Source organism: Rhynchophorus ferrugineus, unplaced genomic scaffold, assembly GCF_030347505.1.
Source record: "Rhynchophorus ferrugineus isolate W39M unplaced genomic scaffold, kcgeb_rfMv2 rfM7, whole genome shotgun sequence".
NCBI lineage: Eukaryota > Metazoa > Arthropoda > Insecta > Coleoptera > Curculionidae > Rhynchophorus > Rhynchophorus ferrugineus.
Window position 1 is genome coordinate 10,001 of NW_027472586.1, and position 16,362 is coordinate 26,362.

The 16,362-nt window shown below is 31.8% G+C and overlaps 6 protein-coding genes across 8 annotated transcripts in view; 4 read left to right on the top strand and 2 right to left on the bottom strand.

Annotated features, from left to right (window-relative positions):
- Positions 1-4,856, bottom strand: part of LOC143199776 (uncharacterized) — a 4,916-nt gene extending 60 nt beyond the window's left edge. The window contains exons 1-6 of one of the 2 annotated variants that reach the window (XM_076409852.1): positions 4,720-4,856; positions 731-911; positions 541-674; positions 374-479; positions 129-318; positions 1-73 (exon numbers count right to left, since the gene is read on the bottom strand). The exon at positions 1-73 is cut by the window's left edge and continues 60 nt beyond it. In XM_076409852.1, the coding sequence (XP_076265967.1) occupies positions 1-73; positions 129-318; positions 374-479; positions 541-674; positions 731-911; positions 4,720-4,744 (709 nt within the window). In that variant the 5' untranslated portion in view covers positions 4,745-4,856. Of the gene's footprint in view, positions 74-128; positions 319-373; positions 480-540; positions 675-730; positions 912-963; positions 1,143-4,719 lie in introns of those variants that run through there. The other variant, XM_076409851.1, reaches the window with a different exon arrangement.
- Positions 1,438-3,255, top strand: LOC143199775 (transmembrane protein 59-like). Its single transcript, XM_076409850.1, has 6 exons — positions 1,438-1,718; positions 1,772-1,877; positions 1,940-2,019; positions 2,070-2,242; positions 2,305-2,472; positions 2,526-3,255. Exons 1-6 carry the CDS (start codon positions 1,560-1,562, stop codon positions 2,734-2,736), a joined length of 897 nt encoding a protein of 298 aa, XP_076265965.1. The 5' UTR covers positions 1,438-1,559; the 3' UTR covers positions 2,737-3,255.
- LOC143199774 (putative protein FAM10A4) lies at positions 3,452-5,938 on the top strand. Its single transcript, XM_076409849.1, has 6 exons — positions 3,452-4,015; positions 4,073-4,234; positions 4,293-4,455; positions 5,243-5,402; positions 5,453-5,570; positions 5,637-5,938. Exons 1-6 carry the CDS (start codon positions 3,601-3,603, stop codon positions 5,729-5,731), a joined length of 1,113 nt encoding a protein of 370 aa, XP_076265964.1. The 5' UTR covers positions 3,452-3,600; the 3' UTR covers positions 5,732-5,938.
- LOC143199771 (uncharacterized) lies at positions 5,929-11,527 on the bottom strand. The gene is made up of 9 exons (XM_076409847.1): positions 10,132-11,527; positions 8,710-9,426; positions 8,548-8,649; positions 8,328-8,481; positions 8,098-8,274; positions 7,422-7,555; positions 7,111-7,368; positions 6,874-7,051; positions 5,929-6,818 (listed from the first exon to the last, which is right to left on the bottom strand). Exons 1-9 carry the CDS (start codon positions 11,063-11,065, stop codon positions 6,623-6,625), a joined length of 2,850 nt encoding a protein of 949 aa, XP_076265962.1. The 5' UTR covers positions 11,066-11,527; the 3' UTR covers positions 5,929-6,622.
- Positions 11,528-11,552: 25 nt separating this feature from the next.
- On the top strand, positions 11,553-14,160 carry abs (ATP-dependent RNA helicase abstrakt). The gene is made up of 11 exons (XM_076409848.1): positions 11,553-11,721; positions 11,776-11,895; positions 11,951-12,092; positions 12,146-12,281; positions 12,338-12,547; positions 12,606-12,896; positions 12,946-13,108; positions 13,173-13,473; positions 13,523-13,672; positions 13,736-13,918; positions 13,971-14,160. The coding sequence occupies exons 1-11, from the start codon at positions 11,692-11,694 to the stop codon at positions 14,105-14,107; spliced, it is 1,863 nt and encodes a 620-aa protein (XP_076265963.1). The 5' UTR covers positions 11,553-11,691; the 3' UTR covers positions 14,108-14,160.
- Positions 14,161-14,581: 421 nt separating this feature from the next.
- Positions 14,582-16,239, top strand: LOC143199757 (uncharacterized). 2 transcript variants are annotated; one of them, XM_076409810.1, is made up of 7 exons: positions 14,582-14,840; positions 14,898-15,104; positions 15,162-15,342; positions 15,398-15,570; positions 15,624-15,756; positions 15,805-16,009; positions 16,062-16,239. In XM_076409810.1, exons 1-7 carry the CDS (start codon positions 14,700-14,702, stop codon positions 16,123-16,125), a joined length of 1,104 nt encoding a protein of 367 aa, XP_076265925.1. In that variant the 5' UTR covers positions 14,582-14,699; the 3' UTR covers positions 16,126-16,239. The 2 variants fall into 2 exon arrangements, with proteins under 2 accessions (XP_076265925.1, XP_076265926.1); XM_076409811.1 differs by having other exon boundaries at positions 14,703-14,840; positions 14,933-15,104.
- The last annotated feature ends 123 nt before the right edge of the window (positions 16,240-16,362 follow it).

Below are 16,362 nucleotides of genomic sequence, written 5' to 3' on the forward strand. Positions count from 1 at the left end.
ATATGCCAATGAGCATTAATAAGCATATGTTTAAAAGTATAGCACTTCTGATGTTTTCCTTTATGCACACTCCCTATAAAATGTATAGCAATGTCCCATTTAACAGTGTAAACATTTTTCTACTATACCTTATTAATGATATTAATATATTTTTCTGGCATTGGATTATGAATTGAAGGATTCATTGATACAGGGCATTTTTCTTTAATTGTGCAATCTATCACTTCGACCATGAGTTCTTTCAAAGTAGAAGCCGCTTTCAAACCACATACTTTTGCAGTTTTTATGTAATAGCAATCCAAAATTTTTTTGTATGTCCTAGGAATAACATGAAATGTGATTTGTTAATATTGCTAGGATAACTTAACATTACTTGCAAACATTTTCTGGATCAGTATCTTCATTCCAGTCAGCTACTCCATCACACGCATCAAAATCGTTATCCAAATCGGTAATACATTTATCATAAAGATCATACCCTAAAAATTATTGAATATTTCCATAAGATAAATAAACCTACCTGTCTGTAACCTTCCCCACTGAAATAAAAATCGTTATTTTTGCAAAGTTTCTCGTCGAAAGACTTTAAACCGTTCATTAAATTCAAATATAAACCGGTTGCAGAGCAATTTTTAAATAGTTTTTCCATTCTTCTGGTTTGCATTGGCACCATTCTGAAAATAGTTTATTTTTTAATCTGTTATTATCTTCATAAAGTACATAAAACTACTTGCAAGCTGAGTCAAAATCAGAAATTGCAAGACCAACTATGCTCTCTGGACTTGTAACTTGACAAGTAACTAGAATATCCAAGAGAAGGTCTTCCTTGCAAAGGGGTTTTTCCACTGAAGCTTCTCGGATATGCCTCACCTCTTCCTCCTTGAAAAATATCGGCTTATAAACATTACAATCTATAAAAAAAAAGAATTATACATATTTTAATAATATAGTTGATTACATTACCTAAATATCCAAATGTTAAAATAAAAAATTGTATAATTTGAATATTCCGCATTTTACATCTGTCAATATAAGATAAATTTACCACTCTCGCTAGATGGCACTTACTAATCAAATGTTTATCAAATATTTTAAACATATTTTTCTTTTGTTAAATTTTCGTTAAACAAATGAGCCTTAGAGATAGGGGTCACTGAAGAAATATCGATATAGCGATATTTAAAAAAATATCGATATTTTTTTTTAAATATCGATATTTCACAAAAATATATCGAAGACCTTTAAAAATTTAGTACCGTCTTTATAGGTTTATTAAGTTGTATTTAATTTATTCTGAAAAAAATTTCGATATATCGGTCAAGAATATGGATATTCTTTCCGCACCCTACTTTAAGAGTCCCTGATTTGAAAAAATATATAGATATTCAAATATTAATTGTTTATTCATCTCCTAGATGTCACTGTTTATTAAATGTTGACACTATTGTCATTGATATTTTGATAAATTTTAAACTTTAACTTTAAAACACACTAATTTAAAAAACATTTTGCAGTTATCGATTCATTCAGAATAGCGCTTTAACTAGTTATCTGTTTTAATGAATATGAAGACATATATTCGATTATCTATTCATGCAGTATGGATATGTGTGATTTTTAACATTGCTTGGACCTTCGATCTGTTTCCTATAAATTTATCGGTTAAAGATCAGTGTGTAAATTTGTGCCAGTCTGAAAAATTACCTATTTTGGAGCCAGTGAGTTAAAAAAAGTTGCTTCATTTTATAGCTTATAACAATATACATTTTAGGACAATTTTGAAAGTATTGTTTGTCAAAGTGGATGCAGGTTTTTCAATATAATCAAAATTAGTAGAGGATTTGATATAAACCCGGCTATAAGGCATTGTCACATAAGTAACTATAAATATATACCTAAGTAAATGCAATTGATAAAACTTCTGATAATAATGTTTTAGCTTGCAATGAATCTTATAGTTTTCCAAAAGAAAGAAAAGTATGCACGACTGGTTGTGAATTAATAGCTTCCAAAACAGAAGTACTTATATGATATGGTTTAATTACTTACTAATTTTTTTTCATTGTTAGATTGATGCTGAATTTTTAATTCAATCTGACGAAGAGAAAGCCAAAAATGAGTTAGTTTTAGGTGAACCAGACTCAGATTTATTAGAGACTGAACTGCTGTCTGATCCAAGTATTAAAAACCAACTTGAGATTGGATTGAATGTTGATTATAAAATACCCGAAACCCATATAAGGTAGGCTAACAATTTAATAATTTTTCTAGTTGAAATATTAGTTCTGAAATAATTGTTTGTAGAACTATGCCTATAGAAGGTAACTTAGAAATTAATAAACATACATCTGGTGATTGGTTAGATTGTGCCTCAAAAAATTCAGGAATCCCTAGATGGATATTGTTATCTATAATGTTAGGAACAGTCATCGTTGCTATATGGCTTACTTTATCCATAGAGTCACGCAGAGGGTGTGTTTTTAACAAGTTTTTTTAGTTCAACATATCACTGGATGGTTTTGTAGAGTGGAAGATATAGAGGAAGGAATCATCTTAGATGTTCCAAATGATGTATCTTTACTGGAAGATTATATTATTGAGAAGGATTGCAGCATATTTGAAAAGGACTATTTCTTTAATAATACAGCATTCATTCCACCACCTAAATACTCAGAAATCAATGACAGTCTACCTCCAAACTATTCAGATGTTATTAAGAGTACAAATAATGTATAAAGTAACATTAAGCTTTTTTAAACATTGCATGTTAAATAGATTAAAATCACATTAAAATTGATATTAATAACCACCATGAAAAAGATCTATTTAAAATGTGATTCAATTTAAATCGAATGTATAACTCGAAGTTATACATTATGGAGCATTGAGCATTATTCCAAGAACAAAAAAATCAAACACCACATATATGATGTATTTTTTGCATTTGATTTATATTAATGCTGTTATAATTACAAAATTATATATATATATATATATATATATATATATATATATATATATATATATATATATATATATATATACCTTTTAGATCTCATAAGTCGTATTAAGGTATTATAATTATTTATTACTATTTATCATATATATATATTATTGATATTGAAAGAGGAATCTAACAAAGCAATATATACCACTGTAATTGTATATTATTAGGGGTTTCTCTTTGGTATACATAAACCAAAAATCATGCTACTTTATAAACATATATTACAAAATATATTATGGAAATTCAAATTGTGGTTTTCTTGCCTATATGCATTGAGGTAAACACAATAGATATATATAATGTAATCATGATTTAATATAATAATTATGAATTAACATGCATACGCAGAAAGATAAAAATTATACTGAATTAGATATTTGCATAGAAAAAAAATATTTGAATTATTGGCATTTATTTAACCTAAACGTCAAATTCTTCTTTTAATAGGTTAAAAATGAGAATGACATTCTAAAGCCGTACTCTACGTATTAGAAGATTTATTTTGTTTATATGCGTTTTTAGAAGGCCGGTATCGTTCTGGAAATTTCCTTGTTTTGAGAATACTATTTCTGAGGTCGCATATTTTCAACGCGATGAGTTGCCCGATGGATCAACAGAGCCTTGAAAAGCTCAAACAATTTGTAAATTTCGTCAAACTTCAACCGAATATTTTGCATCTGCCGCAGTTATCTTTTTTCAAAGAATTTATGGAGTCATTCGGTGGTACCGTCCCGGAGCCTACAATGACTTCGGAAAACAAAGAGAAAAAAACTCAAGAAGATCCTAAAGCAGATGACAATGAATCTGAACCCGAGAGCGAATTGGAGTTAGATATGTCGGGATGTATTGAAGCCGACAAATTAAGCGATGATCAAAAAATGGGCAATAGCACGAAGGAGGTTACCGAAGAAGAGGCCGATAAAGCCGACGAAAAGCGCCGGGAAGCTATGTCCGAATTCTCGGCTGGTAACTATGATAAAGCCATAGCATTATTTACAGAAGCCATTGGTAAGATGCCTGTATCTATATAGCTGAAATTTTTGTAATAATTATGATTGGTTTCAGAAATAAATCCGAACAGTGCCCTGTTGTTTGCTAAACGCGGTCAAACTTATCTAAAATTGAACAAACCTAATGCTTGCATCAAAGACTGCACTAGAGCTTTGGAATTAAACCCAGATTCGGCCACTTCTTATAAGTTCCGAGGTAGATCATATCGTCTATTGGGTAATAAGCTGATCTTTTTTTAAAAGGAATAACGAAATAACACAATTTTTATTAATAGGTGAATTTGAGTTAGCTGCCAAAGATTTGAGACAGGCTTGCAATATAGACTTTGATGAACAAACCGACGAGTGGTTAAAGGAAGTAACACCCAATGCCAAAAAAATCGAGGAGCACCTATTGAAGAAAGAGAGGAAGAGAAAGGACAAGGAAGAAAAGGAAAGGTAGAGTGATACTGTTCTCGCTGATCAAATCAAAATACTTGGGCTTTCAATTGATGATGGTGAGGCAATCTACTAAATATTAGCAAGCACTCTAAAAATGACCCAAAGTTAATTTATTAATGGGAAAGGCGCTACCATCTATCATGACAACCTTAGACTATACATATCTTTAGTGATTGCATAAATTGGGAGAATTTGGCTGGGAAGGGTTAATACATCCACCATACTGGGTACACTTAAATTCAATTCCTTTTAAATACTTACCTTTCATGAATGTGGAACATAGCATGTTTTAATCATAATTGTTTTATCTAAATTCCACAAGATAATTGGATTGAAATAGCTATTACATTCCATCCATGGTATTATTATAACTCAAACAAAATGTTTCACGATGTTTTGTTTCTCCGCGAACTTCGGAGTAAAAAGTATATATAATATTATATGTAAACACGATTCTGTTAAAATGAAAAGTTTTATAAAATTTGAAGTCAATTAATTGCATACTTTTCGAGTTTTTTTTGCATATAGGATGAATTTTTATATATAAAAATGGAAGTTAACACGTTTTGAATACACATACAAACTATACAAAGACATAACTGCTATACAAAGATATCTAAGCAAACGCAACATGGCGTACCATTCAAATTATAAGAATAACTCCAACAAATAAAAGCTGCATTAGTGTTTAGATTTCATCACCATCGGTTTTTTTCGTTTACGCTATTTTTTCACTGATTTATAAGATTGCATCAACTATCAAAACTGATTCGATCTTTAACAGATTAGAGAGAGTTCGTAAGGCAAAAGAAGCTCATGCAAAAGCAGCGAGTGACCACTCCGAACCAGATAGCGCAGACAGCCCTTCCGCCCCAGGAGGAATGCCTTCTATGGGAGATTTTTATAAATTGCTACAGGATCCGGAAATAATGAATGCTCTAAAGGTAATAAAGGTAAACGTGATAAAAAGGTTATCATATATACATATATTTAGGATCCGGAAATAGCTGCAGCTTTTCAAGACATCTCCAAAAATCCGTCCAATATGTTCAAGTATCAATCCAATCCGAAAATACAAGATCTGTTAGGTAAACTGTCCGGCAAATTTTCGGGTAAGGAAAAAATCAATGTATGCGTCGTTCTTCCGTTCAAACAACTGTTTGTTTTTGTTGTTTCAGGTTCAGACATGAATTTCTCTGGATTCCCGGGTGGTTTTCCGTTCGGCTTTGGGGGAGGAAAACCGGCTCAGACTGGCGATGATAATCTGGATTAGAGAATATTAAGTGGCAGAATTTAATTAGAAGATATGGTTTTTATATCCATAGTTATCATTGGAAGTGATTTATTTTATAAATTACAGTTATAAAAGGGGAGTTCGCATGTGCATATTCGTTCCTGGCCATACTATTAGACTGTTTTGTGGTGTTTTTTTCGGTTTTTGTTATCAGATATGAATAAAATAAATTCGACTGAAACATAACAGTGGTTTTATTTCACCATATACAAACAACAGGGGTATTGGCCACCGAAAAAAATATCGATATATTTGTTGCAACAAGTATAAAAGTATCGAATTTTTACAAAGAAAAAAAACTTAGGCAATTTTTTTTTCTAAATATTTTAAAAAGTAGTAAAATTTTTGTGGGACAAAATTTACCAATATAATATTCATAATACCAATAATTATATTTATCTTGAAAAAATATCAATACTTTTTCTGCATCCCTAACAGTAATTCAATGTCGTGTTATTGGATGTTCTCTTCCAAGAATATCTCTATACTAAAAAATAAAGGTACTAAAAATTAATTCAAAAGGCAAAAACCTATATCAAAATACAGACTTAGTAGCTATGAACGATACAAAACATTAACAAAATTTTCATATTTAGCTCATCGTTATAAAAGCAATCATTTGTTTAACACAAGAAAATTAAAATTATAGGGACTTTGCTGTAAACTTATTTCATGTTTTTGTTTCAATTTTTAGACGTCGTTCTATATGATTTTACAATAAGAATAGGTGATAAGAATTTATTAAACCATCACAGGTAATCATACAGTTAAATAAAAACATTTTGGTAATAATAAACCATAAACAAATAATCTAACATATTAAATACAAATATGTATATATAAATTTAAAAAATAATAAAATATAATTAATCATAGGATGGACAATACGAATTCGCTTGCGCTTCTGTATCTTAAAATATCCCTTTCCATAGATTGTAAATCTTCTATACCCCTTTTGTGAACTTTGGTGCTTGTATTTTTGTACCGTAAATCCGTAATGGATTTTCTGAGAATGTAGTGCAGCCATAAAATGTTTGTGAATGGTTCATACTTACGCCAATCATTACTGAAATACATTTTTTTTTAATCACTATTAGGCGATATTCTCGATAAGTACTTACTCATTCTTCTCCTTCATCAATCTGTAAATGTCAAATTGATAGTCTCCCTCAGCTATAAATAAATCGGGATCCGACCCCAAATCATTAAATATCACCACTCCTTGATGTTCTATTCGAGACAAAGTAAAATCTATAATTGTTGCTTCAATCCCGTTGCCGATTATTTCAATCTCTTTGCCTGAAAACATAATAAAAATCGTGAGAATACTTCGATAAAAAAAAACAACTGGAAGTTACCTCTAAGTTTAAATGTAATTTTCTTGTTTTTGTCCGTCGAAGCTCTCAATAGAACGTTGCCCCAATGTAAATCGCGATGCTCGAATTTCAAAACTTCTTCGGCCGCAGCTAACGAACACGCAACCTGTTTAAGCATCGACACCGCGCAAGTGGCATTATTGAATACGAAGCTTTCCAAATCCTGGCCGGCGTGGCCTAAGCACAAAATGATGTAGAGCTGGTCGTTGTCAAAAACTTCTGGCGAATCGTTTTCCGAACCTGAAATATTAGCAACAGTAGAAATAAGGCGCTTAGCGTTTATTTCAATTTACCTTTACGATGGTCATATTCGATCCAGAGATCTGTGAGTTTCTGAGGATATCGCCCTTTAACGCAAGCGATCCTTTGTACTTCACAAAAACCGGCGCATTTGTTGAGTCTGTTTTTCCTTAGATTACACAATTCGCTGAAATGACATTTTTTCATTGTAAAAATTCTATAAAGTTAGATAAACTGACATATATATTGTATATATATATGATTATATAGTTTATATATATTTATTTTAGTTTATATAGTTTATATATATATATATATATATATATATATATATAGACAAAAATACACTATAAAATTAAACTATTAAATAAGGGATCGTTTGTTTTACGTCGTTAAAGAGAATATTAGTGCAATTTGGTCGAAAATTATAAATAGATAATAAATGGCAAATTAGAGAGTATTTTTACGGTATTTTATACTATTCTCCGATATTAGAGGCTTTAAACAGACAGTTATTTCTTGGACTCGTAGATAAAAGTTAATCGTTGCGATTGGAAATGGAACAATTGAGATACAAGCATATAATAATGGAAAATGGCACGATGTAAGTTCAATCAAAGTATAAATATGGTACAATAACATGAAAATGATACAATGAAAATTTTAAAAAATAAAATAAACACCCATTTCTCTCCATAATTATAGCTTGACACTCTTGACTATACTTACGATGCGATTACCACTTCTGATATGATCTCGTGGAACTTCTTTTGTTTCTCCCCGTTCACGATGGTCTCGCTTTCGATCGGAATGATCTTCATGACCGTAGAAATTCCCCGTTGGTTGGTATAAAGAAATACCTCCCCGTAAACACCCTCACCAATTTTTCTGCAGTTTTCTAATGCGCTGAAAATAATTTCAGATTGACTTGATAGAGATACAAAAATCAACCTACTTACTGGTCGGGATATAAACTCTCGAACGGTACAGGTTCCGTCTGGTTGCACCGTTGTAATACAACCTCTTTTGCGGAAACGGTCGTCGAAGATCGTAGAGACAATTTTGTTCTTCTGGAAAATATATGGTGCTCTATACTTTCATCAGGAATTGTACCTAAATGGAAACGCATTAATGATAATTGATCATTACGAGTGAAATTTAAAAGTTAATTTAACGTACTTAAATTATTCTGAGCATAATTTTGAAGCGCAGTTTTTCTTCTAGAATATCTTTCACTAGCAACAGGTACAATTTTTATGGAATGCCTAGGATTCGACAAGTCTGGAAAATAAAATATTACAGGAATACTTTAAATTTTAAAGTTCTACTAAATAATTCTACCAGCAACTTTCGGTGACTCTATTAGGCCAACACAATCTTTTTTCTGCTGGTATAGCGAACGTCTCCAATTCTTCCCCGTCTTAAAAAATACGTTTTTGCTATTCAAATTATCTAGGGGCATAAGAGGAATACGAAAGTTGGCTCTAACTGGTGACGATAAGGATGAGTTTATTATTTCAATATCTGAAGAATCTGTGTCGGTCATACTAGATTTTCTTGGACGCTCAGTGGATTGGTCAAATGTTCCATTAACTTTGTCGCTGAACATGTGTAATGTTAAATTAATGACAATTTCATCCATCATAACTGGATGACCCTGAAGTTCTTTAATATTCGATGACACCTGATCATTACACTTAAATGACTCCGTCAAATCTATAACGGTTACATTTTCTTGGTTACTTCCTGGGTTCTTTGAAGTCAATGATACTCGAAAATTGTCAGGGTCACTCTGTGGAGGCGATGCCATAATAGCATCCGTTTTTATTTCTGTCTGTAAGGCATTAGCACTGGTATTAAGTGATGCTTCTAAAGTATCTTTAAAGACAGACTCAACTAGACCTTGTTCTTCTATCTTTGAACAATTTTGTTCCGTCACCGCTGAATTTATTTTGTGGGAAATTTCTGCAGTTGAAAGGAACGCTGTTCCATCTATCATTTCACCAGGCTCACTATGGGTCGCTGATAGTTGGTTTCTCTCGGTTGTATTTAAAAAACCTGAAATAATATAATATATACATTAATATAAAAGAGTGAGGAAAAGTAATTTTAGGTTTTGTTAAAATATTACTTTATATCTCTAGCAATACTTAGAACATTCTAGACAAAAAATGTAATGTAGTAATCCTTTATTCAGCCAAAATTATTTTTAAAAAATGGAGATTCCAGATCGTTATAATTGATAAGTTCAAATTTTCGGTTCCGAAATTTTGCCCTGACCAATCCGTCGTTAAAAAAACGAATTAAACCGGAAAATTTCATTTCAGGTCATTCCTGCAAAGCTAAACATATACCATAAAACAATTTTGAACTTAAGTATTATTGTTCACCAAAAAAAGGTTGATACTTCGGTTCTATATAAACTAAGTATTTGGTAAAATGAATACGAAGTTTTTGATCAAGAGCAAACCTGACCAAACTATTAATTCAACTCTCTACTGTCAACAATTAATACAAGTTAACCAGACCATTAATAAAACTGCTAGAATTTATCAATGAGAAAGAAATAATTTATCTTCCACCGCGACAACGTTAGGCAGAATCTTTTTTTTTTGCAGCGATGGAATCATGCTCTTACCAGAAGAATGGTAAAATGCCATCGATCAAAAGGGCAGATATATTTTTCAGAAAATTTGAAGACCCAAAATCGCTTCTTTCCCAAACCTTCATATGTTGAAATACATAATACAAGCAAATACTTACTATTATTTGCACTCGTTTTCTCTTCATTTTGTTTCTCACATTCAGCTTTCAGTTGAACTTTATCTTGTGACAACTGCTTATCACCAATAGAATTAGTCTTTTTTGATTGATCATGTTTTATAGATAAGTTAATATCATTAAGTTCTATAGCAGAACTCTTAAAATCTTGACCAACTATACTAATTGGAGATATTGGCTGTCTTATTACAGCCTTTCTTTTATTTGTTACTAATGGAGTACTACAATGCACTAACATTTGTTCACATGTGGAATTAGCAAAAAAATTATTAAATGAAAGACTTATATTCCCTTCAAAAGTTGTAATATTCTTCTCCTCATTTAAATTTCCCTTATTTGTATTAGAAAGCTGCACCATAGATCTGAGAAGCATAGAGGGTCCCTCTGAAGAAACACTTGATTTAAGCACTTGTGGTTCTTTGTTTTTACTAATTTTTTCTATCTCCAAATCATTACTTATCCTTTCTCCAGATTTGGTTGGATGATTAAACCATGATAAAGTATTATTTGTGACATCAATAGTATCTGTATTATTTTTACTTGAATGTAAATAATATTTACTTATTGTTGACATACACTCTGAACTTTTATGTTCTACCACAGAAGTGGTAATATTATTGGTTAGAACATGAATCGATGAGTCTTTAGGCTTCTTATAATTCTTAGTAACAGAGCTTCTTAAAAGCCTATCAAAAGTATCATTAACATTTACATGCAATATTGATTCATCTGAAAGTACAGTTTTAATTTTTGCAGACAGTTCCTTGACTCTAATTTTCTTTTTTGATTTTATTTTTCTGCCAATTTTCTTCCCATTCTTTGCATCTTTTCCAAACAAAATGTTCAGAGCATCAAAACAATTGATCGTAGAATTATTGCCCCTACTATAAGTCCTCATGTTCTTTGGCGGGACCATTTTGTAATATATTTTTATAAAAAACCTATTTGGACAAAACGGTTTGAAAAAGCACGTTACAAATTATAAGATACATATACAGAATGAAATTATAGAGCAACTACGTTTGAAACTGTATGTCTTGAAATAATGACAGTTACAGAGAAACTTAAGCATGATTTCTAATGGACTAAAATTGAAACCTATTTTCAACAAAAACCAACGCTATATACTATAAAACTCGTAGAAAAGAATACACGATATATTCACAGAGGTACCTAGCGGATACGTTGAATAATCGGTTATCTGATTATAAAGACATCCTAATAAATAGAGAAAAGCATTTCGGTGAAATGAAATCGGCTATATTCACTCATTATCGTAACGTTTATGTATATTTTATATATATTACTTGAAATTTGAATAATTTAATGTAACATTAAAACCGTTACAATTAATTTTATGAAGTTAGCTATTAAAAAATTAAAAGGTTTATTTTCATGTTTCCAATTTCGTACGAAAAAAGAAGAAATGTTATTAATTGAGGTTAATGCCCATAAAGTAACATAAACATGGAATAGAGAGACTTGGAATAATAAAGTTAGAAAGATAGAATATAGAGATTTCTCTATTCTATAAACATAAATATGTCTAATGATTCAGGCCCCCCCGTTAAAGTGACTACTGTAGCTATAAATTCAAAACGCAAAAAATAATTTTTGTATTTTTAGAGATACCGAAACGACGAAGATAAGGGCGATTCGGGATCAGAAGATGAAAATTATATTCCTTATGTTCCGGTTAAGGAGAGGAAAAAGCAACAACTTTTAAAATTAGGCCGATTAGGACAAGTAATAATTTATAACATAGATTTTCCTCTTTGTTAATGGTATTTTACTCCTGTAGTTGAAAGATGCAGAACAAAATAAAACAAAGTCATCAAGTGAAAATGAAACGGCAGAAGATGATGAGGAAGATGAGATATGGGGTAGAAAAAATAATATTCCATTGTTAGATCAACATAATGAATTAAGAAAATTAGCAGAAGGTAAAGTGTTCATATAAAAAGATACATAAGATGTTTCTATATATAGTTTTCAGCTAAGAAAGTTAGTGCTGTAGAAAGACAGTTGAAGAAAGAAGAAGAAATTCTGGAAATTGTAGCTGAAAAGAAAGCTTTGATGGGCGTTTCAGAATTAGCTAAGGGCATACAATATAATAATCCTATAAAAACAAGGTATTTTAGTTCAATTTCAAAGACATTAAAAAATGTTTGCTGTTATGGAATTGTAGTTGGAAACCCCCAAGATATATTGTGGCAATGTCACATCTTAGACATGAAAAAATAAGGCATGAATTAAGAATTTTAGTAGAAGGGGAGGAAATACCTCCCCCTTTAAGAACATTTCATGATATGAAATTGCATGAGGGCATAATTGAAGGGTTAAAGGAGAAGAAAATAAAAAAACCTACTCCAATTCAGGTGCAAGGAATACCCACGGTGTAAGTAATTGATATTTTGATAATTGTAAATGTTATAAATGTACTTGTTTCCTTAAAGATTATCTGGTAGAGATATGATTGGTATAGCATTTACTGGATCAGGAAAAACTCTAGTATTTGTGTTGCCTTTGATAATGTTCTGTTTAGAACAGGAAGTGAAAATGCCTTTTATTAAAAATGAAGGTCCTTATGGACTGATTATTTGCCCGTCTAGAGAGTTAGCTAAGCAGACCTATGATATCATACAGCATTTTTGTACCCATCTGAGAAAAAAAGGAATGCCTGAAATAAGGAGTTGTTTAGCAATAGGTGGTATGCCGGTGAATGAAGCTATGGAAATAATCCAGAGGTAAAGGAATATATTGACGTTTGTTTTTTGCTGTATTAAAGTGCTTTAGGGGAGTACACATTATGGTGGCAACACCAGGACGATTGATGGATATGCTGGAGAAGAAAATAGTGAAATTGTCAGTTTGCAGATATCTTTGCATGGATGAGGCCGATAGAATGATAGATTTAGGGTTTGAAGAAGACGTACGAACTATATTTTCTTATTTCAATGTGAGTATTTTTTCGATTTCTCAGATTGGAAACGAACCTGTCTTAAATGTCCCTAATTTTTCAGGGTCAAAGACAAACTCTGTTGTTTTCCGCTACTATGCCCAAGAAAATTCAAAACTTTGCTAGATCCGCTTTGGTCAAACCTGTTACCATAAATGTAGGTAGAGCAGGAGCAGCCTCTATCAATGTAGTACAGGAAGTAGAGTATGTAAAACAGGAGGCCAAAATAGTGTATTTGCTGGAGTGTTTACAAAAAACTCCGCCTCCGGTCTTGATATTTGCAGAAAAAAAGCAGGATGTCGACGCTATCCATGAATATTTGCTGCTGAAGGGCGTGGAAGCAGTTGCAATACATGGCGGCAAAGGTATTTTTTTATTTTGCTCTTATAATTAATGTCACTATATAAATAATAGATCAGGAGGAGAGATCCAGATCAGTGGATGCCTTTCGAAAAAAAGAGAAGGACGTATTGGTAGCCACGGACGTCGCTTCTAAAGGTCTTGATTTTCCTGACATTCAACACGTCATCAACTATGACATGCCCGACGACGTTGAGAATTATGGTCAGTTGACATTTGTACACATTTCCACGGAAACAGTTATTAAATACTCATGTTGCATTTTAGTGCACAGAATCGGTCGTACTGGTCGTTCGGGCAATAAGGGTCTAGCGACTACATTCATTAACAAGTCGAACGACGAAATGGTATTGCTGGATCTGAAACATCTACTCATCGAGGCCAAACAAAAGGTGCCTACATTTCTCTCCGAATTGTGTCCGGAGAGCGAGAAGTACCTGGAGCTGGGGGGTAAGTTTGACCTGTTCTCATTGTAAGTGATATAACAACAGTGTTATTTCAGACGAGAGGGGATGCAGTTATTGTGGGGGTTTGGGCCATCGTATTACCGATTGTCCCAAACTGGAGGCCCAACAAAACAAACAGGCTTCGAACATCGGAAGACGGGATTACTTGTCCAACACTGCCGTCGACTATTAATTCGGATATTGTATATTTCTCTATTGTAAAATAAACATTTGCTGTTTCTCAAATTATTTTTTATAAACATCTAATAATAGCACAAACCGGTCTAAACGTACAGCCGCATCATCAGGGGAAGAATGCTAAATTGATGTTAATTATTTGACAGTGAAAATGTATCTTTGTGTTTAAAAATTTTAATAAATCCTGTGGGACTTAGCAAGAATAGAATAATTCTCTAATTTATAGGTATTGTTAAAATACCGTACAAATGCGGTGTCATTGTCTCATTCCTCTTTTAGGTAACCAAAGTTACCATAGAAAAAAAGTAACATTAAATATAGTATTTTCGATTGGCGCTTACAAACTTGATATTTAAAATGAATTGTCAAAAGATAGGATTTCGATTTTCATCATTTCGAGTACTCCTTGAGCTATGAATGCTTCGATAGTTTTCATTCTATTACTCCCATCACTAATTAATTACAATGACTTATGACATTTCGGCTTATGACTGTCAGGTTGATACGGAATTGTCAAGCTAGTTTTTTCCTAAATTTGTTTAATATTAATTTTTGTATAAATACAATCAAGTGGATTATTTTCTCACATGATGGGTGACGAATTACACGTTATAACTGACATAAATAGTTTATGTAGAACATGCTTGTCTCAAAACACAAATGAAGAATTGAAGTGTTTAAAAAATGATAATTTAAGTAAACATCTGATGGATATCACTAATGTTAATGTAATTATTACACATCGACTGTTTTAACTTTAATATTGTTGCTAATGCCTTAGATAGATTAATAACTCGGTTCTTCCCACAAACATTTGCAGACAGTGCTTGGCTAATTTAAAAAGTGCTATTAATTTTCGAATTCAAGTACAAAATGCTGACCTGCAGTTAAGAAACCTCTTGGAAAGTGGCAATCTTCCTAACCACATTCAGTTAGTCTATAAAGTAGTTGATGATAATGTAAACAACCTATCCGATCTAAGTACGAATAATGTAAGATAAAGAAATATAGTTGTGAATTTAAATTACATACAAGTTATGTTATTGTAGGATATCCGCTTAAGTTCAAATGAAAAAAAAAAGTCCAATGAAAGGCATCATAAGGGAGATTTTAGGAGGCGAGTAGGTGTACAGTGTAATGTGTGTAACAAGTATTTCAGTGACCAACATGGTTTAAGAAATCATAAAAAAATCCACACTGGTGTAAAGAAATATGAATGCGCTATATGTGGTAGTTGTTTTGTTTTCTCATGATTGATTTAATATTTTTTTAAATGATATTGTAGGGGCACGGTTTATACATGGTTTCAGTTTAAAAACACACATGAGGACACATTCTGGAGAAAAACCTTATGCTTGTGCAATCTGCAATAATAAATTCAGTACTTCTTCATATCTCAAAATTCACATGCGAACTCATACAACAGAGAAACCTTACAGTTGTGAGCTATGTTTAAAGGTAAATGTGCTGATTCTAATGATCTTTTATGTGTTATCATGTATTAATTCTAGAACTTTATAAGTAAGTCGGCACTGTCTGCACACCAAAAAGCTCATTCTACTGAGAAGCTTTATCAGTGTGATATCTGTGGTCAACGATCAAACCGGTTGGCAGACTTACAGGTTCATATGAGGAGTCACTCAGGTAAAAATAATTGATCGTACATTAACAAGGCTGATTAACAGTTTTAAGGAGAGAGACCCTTTGCTTGTGAACATTGTGGCAAATGCTTCCATACTTCTAGTAACCTAGCAGTACACAGAAGAATACACACTGGGCTGAAACAGCATCAGTGTGGAATTTGTCAGAAAGCTTTCAGTGACAAGAGAACATTAAAAAGCCATATTAGACTACACACTGGTGAAACTCCATATCAATGTGATGTTTGTGGATATGGGTTTGTATGACTGAAATATCAAGGTAATGAGTTAACATTATAATTTTTTTAGGTTTAAACAGTCAGGTCAACTGTCAGTGCATAGGAAAAAACATAATTATGATCAAAATACCTGATGCATAAAGAAAAATATTAATTATAACCTCCACATTGGAAAAAATGTACTGTAACATTATGATGTAATTGAAAATATTATATTATTTCTATATTAATAAATATACACATAATGTCATTATATCTTTCATATATGCTCTCTGATCTTGCTCTTTGAGATTTTTAATGTCTGTATAGAGAATAGAAATCAAATAATTAATATTAAAATGTTGAAACATTATGTTAATAATTTAAAAAAT